The 14,207-nt window shown below is 41.4% G+C and overlaps 1 protein-coding gene and 1 non-coding gene across 3 annotated transcripts; both read left to right on the top strand.

The window, feature by feature from the left end:
• The first annotated feature begins 8,957 nt into the window (after window positions 1-8,957).
• Window positions 8,958-9,031, top strand: trnai-aau (transfer RNA isoleucine (anticodon AAU)). Its single transcript has one exon. It is a non-coding gene; the product is annotated as a tRNA-Ile (tRNA).
• A 193-nt stretch (window positions 9,032-9,224) lies between these two features.
• On the top strand, window positions 9,225-14,141 carry scoca (short coiled-coil protein a). 2 transcript variants are annotated; one of them, XM_008317693.3, is made up of 4 exons: window positions 9,225-9,561; window positions 12,354-12,422; window positions 12,520-12,600; window positions 13,041-14,141. In XM_008317693.3, exons 1-4 carry the CDS (start codon window positions 9,471-9,473, stop codon window positions 13,181-13,183), a joined length of 384 nt encoding a protein of 127 aa, XP_008315915.1. In that variant the 5' UTR covers window positions 9,225-9,470; the 3' UTR covers window positions 13,184-14,141. The 2 variants fall into 2 exon arrangements, with proteins under 2 accessions (XP_008315915.1, XP_008315916.1); XM_008317694.3 differs by lacking the exon at window positions 9,225-9,561 and adding an exon at window positions 10,551-10,688.
• Window positions 14,142-14,207: the final 66 nt, after the last annotated feature.

The raw sequence follows: 14,207 nt of genomic DNA, 5'->3' as shown, positions 1-14,207 counted from the left end.
AGAAATGTCTTCTTTAGTTTTATTTAGAGTAAGAAAAATATGAATTTATGCAACAGGAGTGGAGATGTTTCTTCACATGTAACCATGAAAGTGCAGATCAACGTCTAGTTGGAGTCGAATCACGCTGACTGTGAAGGTGTTGGTGGACATCTAGTCAGTGAGGCTCAAGCACAGGCAGGGAGATGAGACCTAGGTCAGAGGTCAGAGGTCAGGGAATGATAATGACACCCACTCACGTGTCTTTGTTACCGATGTGATACCACCCAGCGGCAATAGGCTCATGCAAATGTATTTTTGTCCCTCTTTTCCAGTAAAACTGGTATGAAGCACCTTTTTACCTTTCCTTGAGAATAAAACTATTTTTGTACTTTTATCCACATAAATAAAAAGAAGTTGAGGGGAAAAGATAAAAGTGAAGTGCACACTGAACTCTACACAGAGCTCATTGGATCACATAAAATCTCAAGTCTCTGTGCTGTACTTAGCTGCTAATAATGCTTCTGTGCCTGCACCTCCCTCAGTTTGACACATTTTACCAGCAGCAAAAAAAGTTGAATGCCAAAGGTATAGTAGCATGATTGAAAGTTATAATTGCTGTGGCCATACTGGCTGACAGATTCACTGATTATAGAGCTGTTGGGTTCAGTTCATTGGTTGGGCGATACTGACAGTGAAGTGTTAACTCGAATCCAAATCAGTGAATTTCACAAACTTCAGGTTGTCCCCTCTCCTATATACAGTATATATGTATCTATGTATCTATATATATGGATATATGTGAATATACAGTATGTATATATATGATATACATACATATATAGAGAGAGAGTTACAGAGTTACACATGTAATTTGTACCAATATGGATACATCATGTACTGTGTTACATTTTTTATGACGTATGTTGTGTTGGTGGTTTGGATTCATGAAGTCCAGGGTTTTGAGTGTTTTTTACTAATAAATCCAATCTAAAAAATATCCAGTTTTTAAAATGTGAAACTCCTGCAGTTATATTTGTTACATTTATCAAGTTTTCTTATTTTTATTGAATCAGTTCTGTTTGCTCTTTCTTTGTTGTTTTTTGGTGGTTTTTTGGTGGTTTTCTGGATTAACGATGTACGTGTCTCACTGGTTAAATTAAACTAAACTGGTGGTAAATTAAACAAAAAAAACCTGAAGAAGCAGGGAAAAAAAAATGTTTCTCACCTCTTGACCTTGTTATCGTGATACTGACTTGTGTTGGAGGTATGAACTACAGCACCTGTTTATTTCATTGAAGGCTTACTCTGTCATTGGCTACAAACCAAGTAGGCCCTCTATGGGTGAGTTCAAAGTTCTCCAAGGAACATGCCAGGATTGAAACATCAGAACCACCTGAGATGGGGTTTGGAGGTGTTCATACGCCTGCTTCCTACTAGTAACTTGGACAAACTACGTGGAAAAGTAGAACTAAAGGCATCGACATTTAAAACGATGATGACGACGATGCTGTCTCAAAGGCAGTTGTGAACATGTCCGACGAATCAATGCTGATTCTGTCAGATTTGCAGTCATCAACCACTATATTTGAAATACTTGTAGATGCAAACCATCCATTCACTGCTCAGTTTTACTCTCTCCTTTCACCCCATACTCTCCAGCATGAGAGAGTGTTACGTCCATCAGTGTGAACCTCTCACATCAGGGACTTTTCTTTTTTTTTTTTGAGTCCTCTTGTATATAGAGTTAGTTTGCAGGGGGGTCAGTTCATCTTCCTAGACTGGAAAGTAAAGGGTTTGCACTTCCTGTACCACTTCTAAGCACAAACAGTGATCCGTCATCAAGGTGATTCTTGTACCACCATGTATTTATACTGTAGGACAATCAACTGTGAAGAAAATGAACACTTCCTGATTTTACTAGAAAAGAAAAACACCAGCAAATGTCAGATACAATTACCATCATTTCCTTTGTACTGGAAAAAGCGCATATATATATATATATATATATATATATATATATAGCTACATTTTTTTGACTTGTGTTTTTAGCTTGGTGAACAGATTGTGATCAACAACGTTACTGGACAATAATGTAGAGTAGGTTCTGGAGATTTTTGTTATATTTTCCTCATACAGAATATATTTGATTTTATACGACTATACTGTACATGTTAATTATTATTATTATCGTTAACAGTGTGTGATTGCACTTTTGCGAAGGCTGTTTTTTTTTTTTCTCTTGCTTCTTGCCAAGGTCCTTCTTTGTAAATCACTTTATGTCAGTCTGAATAAAAGCTGAATATCATCACATGTCTGTGTCGTTGCTTACAGGCAGTGATGTTTGATTTTGTTTTTTGATAAAGTAATCTCTAGTGCGCTGATGTCCAGATGTGAGAGATGTTTTTGCTGAATATTTGACAAGTAGTTTCAAGTCATTTTAGATATGACCATGAAATGACAGAAATAAGAAAACCAAGTCAAGGGTTGCCACAGTCCCTTACCCCTTATTTATAACAGTTCCATGAAACCACTCTGTCCCCATAGTAGGAGTTGTCTTTCAAAGCACAGCGTCCTGTTGCTAATTATAATAAATGTAATTCTAGCTGCTCCTTGGTCTAATTGGTGCACGGTTTACCTGGAAGACACTTTCAGATGTTCTTTTGCAGCAGGTGCAGCCAAGGCTAGAGTTAAGACTTTATTTATCTGAACTTTTGACCTACATACTGAGAGCACTAAGTAGGTTCACACAAATTGAAATAAAATCTGAAGATAGGAATTGTTGACTGAGATAAAAAGCTCCTTCAACCACCATATGTCCCATTTAATCCCAAGCTTCTGATGGAACCAACCCAGATAAATGTCAGTTATCCTTATTTTAATTTAGAATATCTAAGGCGTCATAAATCCCCGCTGTCCCTCCAGCATCCATTTATAACCCGGCCAAGGTCTTCATCTGCCTCAGCCGCCGTTGTGTGCCTGTCCATGTTGATGTTGGTCCGACGGCCATGAAGCTGTCAGACAGAATGTTACAGTGAACGGTGTCACGTTAGTATTCAGCTAACAGAAATAATCAACATCCTTCAACGCTGGGCTGTAACTCGGCTCATTTGATTTTTTTTCCGTGACCAGAGCTCAGACGACATCTGTTTCATGAGTGAGGGGAGCGGTGGGAGAGCAGTATGGCCAGAGTGTACAGAGGCAGAGTGGGGCCCAAATTAGATCAACACTGGCTGCTGTGCAGCTTTGGCATAAAGTAGCACTTCTTTACTGTTCTATACATTTACATGGAGTTCCCAAACAAGTAGTGATTTCAACAATTTTTATTTCTAAAACATTAAATATAATATAATTTGAATAAAGTTGAAATAATAAAGTTAGCTTTCCTCGCTAATTCTCGCTGAGCTCACATTATTAGCTTCTAGCTGTTGCTGTGTCTGTGTTGACTATACTTGTGGTTTTGTGGTTTCTAATTTTGTTAGCTAACTTTGTTTATTTTTTAGACATTTTTTAATTTATTTTTATTTATTTTTAGTTGTTAATGATAGTGTTAGACTGTATCCATGTTAACTTAAGATTTGTGTCGAGTGATGTTTCTAACAATATCTACTGTGTGTTGCCATTTTTATGGCTTTTAGCTAGTTATTTTAGATATGGTTTACATGCCTGTGACTACATGTAAAATATACATTCTCAAATATAAACACTAGGGGGCTTTTGCCCTAAACCCTGGTAATGTTTGGTCCTCGATCTGTGACCCATTCATTTCTCACCGTAGTTGAACTCTCCCAGCTCCAGTCATGGTCTCACTGTCCAAGTGTGTCTCGTCCTCAGCAGCTGGTCTGAAATGTTACAAACAGGTCATTTGAGAAGTGTTGTCCTTATCCTCAGGTCAGGACAGAAACTGTTCTCCCAAAGAAAGAAAATCTCCATGGAGATCGGACTGTTCATCCAGGATCAGTGATATCAGACTGTTCATCCAGGATCAGTGATATCAGACTGTTCATCCAGGATCAGTGATATCAGACTGTTCATCCAGGATCAGTGATATCAGACTGTTCATCCAGGATCAGTGATATCAGACTGTTCATCCAGGATCAGTGATATCAGACTGTTCATCCAGGATCAGTGATATCAGACTGTTCATCCAGGATCAGTGATATCAGACTGTTCATCCAGGATCAGTGATATCAGACTGTTCATCCAGGATCAGTGATATCAGACTGTTCATCCAGGATCAGTGATATCAGACTGTTCATCCAGGATCAGTGATATCAGACTGTTCATCCAGGATCAGTGATATCAGACTGTTCATCCAGGATCAGTGATATCAGACTGTTCATCTAGGATCAGTGATATCAGACTGTTCATCAGACCTATTTGCCGTGGTTAAAGTTCACCGTTCACCCGCGGTAGTTGTCAAAGGAACATCAGCAATGTAAGGTGGACTTGGTTTAGATTTTGGAGAACAGTTTTTCCTCAGTGCTGATTCCCCAACCCCCCTGGAGACAGTTTCATGACAACTTTAAATTCTGTTGACAGTGCACTGCAGGACGTTCCAAAGGAGCACAGTGTTGGTCTTTCTTAATGCGGTTTGAGTTGCAGTCTATATGTGGCCATGTATAGGACTGGTGCAGTGTCCAGGGGGTGACGCCACCCTCAACGAATGACCGCTGCGTGAATTTTTAGCACAAAAAAGTGCTTCAAATGTTCGCGTGTCGGTTCCATTTTTATGCCTCTGTTTGTGTTCATGAATCTTCAAGTCATTGTTAAACTTGAAAGCATCCAAAGCTGCACCCAGGGACCGGTGGCTGTGACAACAGGCCTGGACATGGCTTGACTGACGGCGCTGGTTATTATCTGATATCTGACATGATTATCATGTTGTCACTGGTCTTCAATTTCAAAAGCCAGTGCCGCACCGGACTGAAACCTTACACCGAGTGGCTTTGTGCGTGCATATACTGTATGTGTGTGTGTGTGTCGTTATGTAACATGCCAGTGATGAAATGGGCTGGTGGTAGCTAGTCACATGAAGACTGTTTTCTTCAGTACTTTTCCACTAAAGACAGTGCTATCACGTGTGTGTGTGTGTGTGTCCAAGTGTCCCATCAGCTGAAATACAGGCAAGACGTCATTCTTTATTGTTATTAATACATCTTTGTGCTGGGACACGTTTGTTTGTAATACTTGTTTCACAGGTTACCCTCAGTGTTGTCCAACTCCACCCCCTGCCCCTGACTCCCCGCACCAACAGACACGTCACAATGGAATGTGATGAATTGATGTCAAGTTTCCACACGCACACAAAAGTCAGAACTCATCACAGCTCAAAGTCTTGGAGCACATCTGTGACCATGGCTGTATGTGGACTGACTCCTTCTCACACGTCTGTGCAATAAAAAAAAAAACAGTGTTATGGCTGAGGAGATAATGTCCCGGAAGGATGTTAGAAGGCTAGGACAGAGGGACATGTTGGTAGTTAGCTTGGTAAATAAGTAGGGAGGACATCTGTTAGCGTTAGAGTCCAGCACAGAGGGTAGGTTAGGCAGGTATGTACCTTAAGGGAGTTGGGAGAAAAGGTGAAATGTGAGGTTGTTTGTGTCACAGTTAGAGGAAGCTGTAGGACAGAGGTTGGCATGTTGGGCGTGGTAGGTCAAAATGTTAGATCATGTAAAGGCAGGACGGCAGCTTAGAGGTTGTTAAATGTGTAGCACTGCAAAAAGGCAGGTTGGAAGGTAGGTGAAAAGGTTTGAAGACACCAACGATTGACGACTTCTTCATCTTCTTAAACATGGGACAGTAAGTGAGTAGGTTCATAAGGAGACAGAAAAGTTGGCCCTGTGGTGAGCAGGTGAACCGCCCAAGGTGTGCTACCACTACCAAAGAGGTGTGGGCAACCAAGTTATTGGTTCATAAGCACATAGGTCGTAAGGAAGATAGGTAGTTATGCAGGTAAGCTAGCCTGCAAGCAGGTAGCAATGGAAGTAATGAACGTAGGCATGTAGGGAACTAGGGCAACAGGTCCTGCTGCTCTAATTGTCAGATAAGAGGAAAAATAGACAGGTCGTGATGGGACAGGAGTCTCAGAAGTCTCAGTGAATACACAACAGCTGCATTCCCAAATAAATGAAATGGACTGACACATGACGACGTCTGTCAACCAGTCCAATGGTGTGTAGGTGTGGTCCGTAGAGTAGAGACTGACTGTGGACAGCAGGGGTGTTTACGTCAGTTTTCTTCACCTTTAAGTAAACAGTACAAATAAATGACCCCTCAGCAAAACAAAGCCATGAAAACCCCTCCCCATCTGCAAACAAGGGCAGAGCCACTGACATGAAGTTATTGTTTCTTCACCTATGGAAACAGGTGACCACACCGTCACACTGACCAGTCATCTCTGGGAAAGTCTACGTAGAAAAAATGTTTCATTTCCAGGGTGATTGACAATAGGTTTGACTGGTCGTTCAACCCTATTGGTGTGATGGTGTGAATGTGAGCGTGGATGTTGGCTTGTCTCTACAGGAGGCCCTGTGATGAACAGGTGAACCGCCCCAGCTGTGGAGCTGCAGACACCAGATGGCTGCTGGGATTGACTCCAGTGGATGGATGGGTGTGAGAGGCCATTTGGTTGTTCAGAACATACATTAAGAAAAACAAAGGCCATGGTTTTAGAAGGATCTTTTATTCAACGGCTGCTCATCAACGTCTAGCAGCTGGAAATGGAATTCAGCACCTTTCAAAATAAAAGCCCTGAAATACCTTCACCACAGATTAACACTTGGAAAAGAACAGTTTGAAAAATGACGTCGACGAAATAATCACTGGGGATTATTTAACCATTGGGTTAAAATGCATTTCCTGTTGTACAGAACCTGGTGAAGAAAAGTCTTTCGTCCCCCTCCACTGTGATTTTGGGGCAGGAGAATACTCAACCTTGACCATAGAAGAGGTTGGTTTCAAATTACATTTTATTTGGTGTGTTTGCTCCGACTGCAGTGTGACGCCGCAGCTGTGTTCAATCACAGCAGAGACCGCTGCGTGTGGACTGCAGACTTTTTTGCAAGATCTCGCTCGTGTAACAAACCAGCATTGTCATGGAACAGGTTACATTCCAGCGGTCTGCAGCGATGCATTCAAAGACACAGGGTCTGGTCGTTTGTTGATTGAAACCACATGGCAACTGTTGGGTTTTATTTGGAGCTTACAGCAGACACTGGCGGCAGAATAGTGTGGACTTTAGTCATTTGATTAGTTTTCACCTTTGAGGGCAAAACATCAGGAAACAAACTTTTATCCTATCAAAATCACATGCTTCTCACACTAGTGAACCAAGAGCTTCAGACCATGATCTCTGACTGAACTCAGCTCCAGAAGTCACCACAACAGCCACAGTATGAGACGATACCACTGTGGCAATAATGACTTATTTTCATCTTTAAAAAACTGTATGTTTATAGTACTTTTCATAGTGTACTAACAGCAAATATTAAGTTTAGATTTTTTTACCTTTTTCTTTTACCTGCATCATAGACAAATTTATAGTTGTGAAGCGACCACAAGCTGAGAAGAATCCAGAAAGAGGTCCTGGTTGTTTGACTCTACGTTAAACAAACTATTTATGATGTTTAGATGAAAGTGGGCTCAAGATTCATGGTAACACGTTCCACACCCAACATCCAAAGTTTCAATGCCGTTCGAAACATGAACCGGCTCCTCCGCGGGTCCTCAACATTAGAGCTCATTCAGGAAAATCTCCAAATCTTGAAAACTGGTCATAACTTTGTCATAAATGTGTCAACATTTTTTACGCTTGTTGCATCTCTTTATTTTTAATAATTGTATTGATCTATTTCCACACCACACTTTGAGACCGCCTGACTGTGTCCTGCTGCTGTTATATCTGGTCTATGAAAAGATCACATCTTCACAGTCAGATATCACTGTGGAGGAGGAGGCACACGCACACACACACACACACACACACACACACACTGGGACATGAAAGAGCACATGACACACACAAGGGTATGTGTTGATGTTCAGAGACATACGGCCATTTCTCAATGGGACATCTGAGCCCGGCAAGTCTCAGCAGTGAATTTTCTGACGTTGTGATGTCACCCCAGGAGTTGTGTTTGCATAACTTATGAACAAAACAGTTTTTTGGATTTCTGGCTCACTCGGCCTGATAGCACTTGATGTATACATTCCTCTCTTCAACCTCGGGAAAGAGGAATGCTCTGGGAGAGCCAGAGCTTCTGGTAACTCAGGGGTACATGTAAAGACAGAAAAGGATGGACTCACACGGTAGGTCTGTGACCAAAACAACAGTGAGATAAACAGCATCCGTGTGACAGTAAGCAGGCCCTCAGGCTGAGTTTGGCTGGAATCGCTGTAACTTGACCATAAGAGCCTGTGTGGGATTCTTCTAGTGCTTTAAAACAAGAAAAGGAGTAGACTGCTAAATATGTAATCGAACAAGACAAACTTGTCAAGTGTCTTTTTGGTCCCCCCAAAAAGACACTTGACAAGTTTGTTTTGATCGCACCGATAGATAGACTGTCCATATGCACATAGAGGACTGGAATAGAGAGAGGGAAATACTGCCCTCTAGGTGACACAAGGGCAAGTGCTCACGGATTTGTGTTGAAAAATGCATTTTTCTGGATCCGTTCATATGGATTTGTGTTAAGAAAAAAAAAACAGTTTCACAACAAACTAACTCTCGTTTTTTTTCATGTACGTGTCCCCATCAAAGCTGCTTTGTAAAGACAGCGTGGTAGAATTAGGGAAGTACAGCCAAAAACCACACTCTAGGTGGTATCACGTACAGTTGGTTAACGGACGCTTCACAATTCCATGTTATCGCGGGATCTCACAGCATGACGAGAAGAGAAAAGGGATTATATAATAATATTCAATCCTACATTTGACTTAATTGTGGTAATTTATATAATGTGCGTAACGACGGACTGCGTGGCCGGTTAGCTCAGTTGGTTAGAGCGTGGTGCTAATAACGCCAAGGTCGCGGGTTCGATCCCCGTACGGGCCATTGCCACTTTTATTCCTTCCGTTTGTTTCATGTTACCTTCAGTTGTGTGTGTGTTTTTAATTATTCAGTGTAGTGCTCACTGTAGTAATCTGGGTAAGGGTGTGATCTTTATGAGCTCCGTTCACGTGGTCTTGCAGGAGTTTGTACTTTACTCCCTGAAGATTTCCCTGTCGGGACAGTCCATGTTGTCGCATTGTTGGACACGTTCTCATGACACCAAGGTAACCTGAGTCACCGGTCCGGTCGAGCAGGTAGGGTAAGTGATGTAAATAATTCAGCAAGCAGGTTTGTGTGTGTGAGGTGGAGGGACTAAAAAGACGAGAAGAGTCAAAAGTGTGACAAGAGAAGGAGGCAAAATAGAAACAACGCCCCAGAAGGACAGTGGGAAGAAGAATGAGTGACGACTGTGTGAGGTGAAAACTGAAACACAAAGAGAGACATGAAGACAGAAGAAGAGGACGAGGTAATGGAGACGGCAGTGGACGAGGAGGATGGGACGTTCACTAACATTTCTCTGGCTGACGACACAGGTCAAATCTCAGACAACTACCTTCCTCCTCCTCCTCCTTCTTTTTCTTCTTCTTCTTCTACTTCTTGGTATAACTATAGGCCTCGTGTGTTTGGGTTCACCCTCTTTACTGTAGAAGATTCAACTGTGAAGGCCTATTATGCACAACTTGATCTGAAATTAAGAATATATGGACTATTCTACCTTTATCGGTCAAACAAATCTAAATTTATGAAACCCAACATTTCAGTTTATTTTCTGTACGTCCTGTTTTCTGTATTTCCAGTGACAGTATGTAAAATAATTTCAGTTTGTGCTTAAAGAAAAAAAAAAGAAAGGCAAACACAACACCGTGTACTCACTCGGTTTTTGTCATCCTGAGACTGGTTGGAGGTGTGGCTTCCAGCTGTAGCTGATGTGTTCCGCTACCGCTGGTGTTGCACCAAGCTGAAGAATTGTAGTGGGATCCTGAGTGATTTAGGACTTTTACCAAAGTTAAGAATCTGACAGCATGTCTTTCAGCATGGACAGTCACCTTCATATTGATGCATATTTTCAAATAACAGTAGAAAATTAACATAATCCTTCATGTGTTTGATCTGTGGTAGGAATACACAAAAAATACACTGTAATCCACGTCCATGCAACTCTTAATATGCTGCCTGCTCTCTGTCCTCTACACCTGCATCAGTGCAAGGGACTCGTGTGTTATAAGGTTGCAGGTTCAAATTCACCAGGCATCAGGAACAGGTGTACTGAGTATGGACCCGTCCTCACACACTGCTCCCCAGACGGTGATGGGTTAAAAGCAAAGGATTCATTTCATTGTGTGCATTAGTGACAATAATTCACTTTCACTGTGCATAACTATTTGTCAACATCTCTCCCTGGTACTTGCATAAAGACGTAGTACTTGAAACGTTATACTCTCCACTATATCCCCAATTGACATGGTCAAGATGCTTGTTGAATTTTATTTGGTGTAAAAGTTTTCACACCCATTAAGTGTACAATCGAACAAGGGCGCCCTCTCCCGGGAAGTGAAGTAAAGTGGCAGTCGGTAGACGTGGTGACGACATCGACGGTAGAGTAAAGCTAACATCAGCATCACACACTCCCCAGTCTTTACACGGTCGGTTCTTGCTCTAGGTGAGTCTAACAATATTTCTACGTTCTTGTGTTGTTGCTGCTGTGTTTCCTTTAACACAGAGAATATACGTTTTACAACCGTTATGTGTTATTCTACCCGGTTTACAACGCTAGCAGACCGTTAGCATTTAGCTGAGCTCACCGGTTGACGACCAGAGAATGATTTATTTGTTCGAAATGTACTCATGAAATGACATTTAAACTGCCCGCTTTTCTTATTTGTATTTTAAAAATAACTGCCGGTGAATCTCAACGTTGATTTCTGCTTCTCGAGTCAGTACGTTGTTGCTAGCTGCCACAGCACCCATTATCGGACACTACAACGCGTATTTAGCTTTTAAATCGATTAATTTAAACCCGTTTTTTGTGTGCAAAGTTTGGTTTATACATGGTTAGCACATAGCCTCCCCGGATATTCCAAAATGTATGTTACGGTCTTTGACTATGACAGTGACTGTGTGCGGTACAGGCGGAGTGTTGTCTGTGTGTTTATCGAACGCATCACGAACTTGGAGAAATGAGGATCCAACTGCTATCAGACTGGGGCGCGGCTAGGAATTTTGAGCAGCTCTAAAATTGTAATATTTAGACGAATCACTTAGTTTAAGTAGTGATGGATTGGCTGTAGATCTTTGTATGTGTTGTTGATGTGTTTTGATTGGCTGCTGCCTCTGTTAGACTCTGGTCAATCACATCATATCTAAATCATCTGATGTAATTAAATATCCACATAAGCAAGCAGGGAAGCAGAAGAATGACAGTGTTGATGTATTAGCAGTGGCCTGGTTTCAGCCAAACACACCTGTATCCAGCCTGGTATTACCACATGTGGACCTCCTGTTTCTGGGATAGTGGGAGACTCCTGAATCATGGAGTTCATTTACATTAGAGTGTTGTGATAGAAATCAATAATATAACTTCAGCTCTGATGATTTTTTTTTTTATTGATTCTCAAGTGCTGCATAATCTATCAACTAATGTCTTCTGCATGACCAAGAATCAAGGCCACAGGTTTGATGGTTTGATTCCCGGTTTTTCAGTTCTTCCTGTTTGTCTGAGGGTCGTGTCCAGATATTATAGGTCTTTCCACAATCAAAAACATGCCTTGGTTGTTTTCTCTCTGGTCCTGTAGTGAACGGGTGGACTTCTCTGGGTGTAAAGCACACCCCGTCCAATTCATGGAGTGGTTCCAGCTGCCCTGGAAAGTATTCAACTGTAGGAACTAAATGAGTTGATGAAGTTCAGTCCCTCATTTTTCCATGCCCTGTGTTGTCAATACATGTTGTCTCATAAACACAAACACGGTGTCCATAATTCTCTGCATTTTGTTCAGAGTTCATACACAAGTTCCTTCAAGTTATCATAGACGTGTGTTCAGCCAATAATGATCAGAATAGTACATACACAAACACACATACATGTTGTCTACAAATGCAGTCAAAACATTATTGAGTTTCTGTCAATATTGAGCGTGTGACAGAAAGGTCAGTCGGACATGTTTGAAACAGGTTTGAATACATTAACAATCACGGCTGTTTAGTGGATTTTGACCAAGCAGTGATGTTTGTTTTTTATCACAGTGAAATAAAAACATCAGTGATGTCTAAACATGGGTGCTGTGTGGTCTTCAGCTGGAGCTCACACTGTTTGTCTGTCTTCTTTCAGACGGTCCATCTGCAGTCCTGTATACCAAACAGGAAAACCAGCTTTCCATCATGAACTGCGACATAGATGGTGCGTTCACTTACCTGTGCTTGGACTGAAATTTCATGTGTTTCAAATGTGCGTCGTGGTGATGCAGCAAAGCTAAGTGAACATGTTTTAAACACAGGAGACATGGAGAACCAGGTGGAGATGGAGGAGAAGACCAGGTTAATAAACCAGGTTCTGGAGCTGCAGCACACACTGGAAGGTAAACACACACTCACCTGGGTTCACTTCACTGTGAACCACATATCTCATACATGGGGTCGGTCAAAAGGTCCACAGACAGATGATCTCATTGCTGCAGGTGTCTGATGCTAACGACTTAAACCAGTTCGGACTGGTCTCCAACATCTTGGACCAGTTTGATCTTCAAATCATTGTGTTGATATGGTCACATTTGAATAAACACCAGGTTTTGCAGGTCTCTGGTTGTTACTACATGTTACTACTGTACATATTACTACTACTTGTTCTCTGGTCTGTGCTGAAGGCTGTTTTTTTAAGCAGCTGTGTAAAGCTGCTGCATCTTTTCACTACTGTTTAATTGTTTTTGGGTACAAGACATCACTGGCAGATGATGCGGTAGGACAGTGGTTAGTGCCGTTGCCAAGAAAAGTCAAATTCTCTCTGTAACCTTTTTTCTAGACCTGTCGGCGAGAGTTGATGCAGTGAAGGAAGAGAACCTGAAACTAAAGTCAGAGAACCAGGTTCTGGGCCAGTACATCGAGAACCTGATGTCGGCCTCCAGCGTCTTCCAGACCACGGACACAAAGAGCAAACGGAAGTGAAGGGATGCAGCATGGAGCGTGGTTCGTTTTCTTATGTTTCACTACAAGAGTGTTTGTAGATCTGTTTATCAGATAAGGTTTAAGATTAAGATTTTACCCTTTAACCTTTTAACAAATACCACACAGAAGGAGTATGTGAGTAGAGAGTATGTGTTTAACACTCATTTGTACTGCATTTCACCCCAAAATCCTGCTGTATTTCTTGCTTTTTTTGTCTTGCCTTTACTTTTCCATTTCTCTGTAAACATCTGACCTTACTCTCTTTCCCGTCTCTACTGACTTGTACATTAACTAAAACTGACCAGAGGCGTCAGAAGTCGCATCTCACCCTACTGAAAAAAGCAGATTGATTTAATTTATTTTTGTAAAGTATTTTGTATGTTAATTTTTGTTTTTGTTTTTTTTTAGTTGTTGTTAGCTCTCAGATTCTTGACTGCACTCCACTGTATTATTGAAAATAGGAAAGTGTTACAGGAAGTTGGATGTTGAATTGATCCTGATAGAACTAGAACGTCACCTCTTCTGCAGTTTTTGTTGTTGTACTTTTTGGTTCATACCAGGAAATACTATTAAATTACATGTTGGCTACCGTTAAAAAGCCTGTTCACAGTTACAGTAGATCTGAAGGCTGTAGACAGAACTTCTCCAGAACATTCTGCTGGGTCAACCATAGTCTCCTTTCTGATGATCATCTCCATCCAGACCATATGTGGGACTGTCACTGTGTTTGTGATTAGCGTCCTGGGGGTTAGAACTGCCAGGTCCTAATCAGTGAAATGTGGGACAGTGTGGAACCAAATATGACACACTTTAAACTGAAAATAAAAACATAAGCTCAAAAATCTCAAATTAGTATTATTATCAAAGTAAGAGCTGTGACACTGTAGGTCAGATTCAACAATCACAGCCACTCGTACAGGTGACGTGACATCAAGTGTCTGTACAGAAAATTCAAACATCAGAATCAAGGCTGGAGGGACGGAAAATGTCCTGGAAAAGTTCTGGAAAAATGTTTTCAAGGAAA

Source organism: Cynoglossus semilaevis, chromosome 9 (assembly GCF_000523025.1).
Source record: "Cynoglossus semilaevis isolate Cse_v1.0 chromosome 9, Cse_v1.0, whole genome shotgun sequence".
Lineage (NCBI taxonomy): Eukaryota > Metazoa > Chordata > Actinopteri > Pleuronectiformes > Cynoglossidae > Cynoglossus > Cynoglossus semilaevis.
This window is presented reverse-complemented; position numbering and strand designations above follow the sequence as displayed.

What these genes read in the sequence shown, in the direction of transcription:
- scoca (XM_008317693.3), top strand. Translation starts at nt 9,471, where the DNA reads ATGAAGACAGAAGAAGAGGACGAGGTAATGGAGACGGCAGTGGACGAG. An exon ending in TTCTCTGGCTGACGACACAG is followed by an intron (nt 9,562 to 12,353) that starts GTCAAATCTCAG and finishes GTCTTCTTTCAG; the next exon opens with ACGGTCCATCTGCAGTCCTG. An exon ending in CATGAACTGCGACATAGATG is followed by an intron (nt 12,423 to 12,519) that starts GTGCGTTCACTT and finishes TTTTAAACACAG; the next exon opens with GAGACATGGAGAACCAGGTG.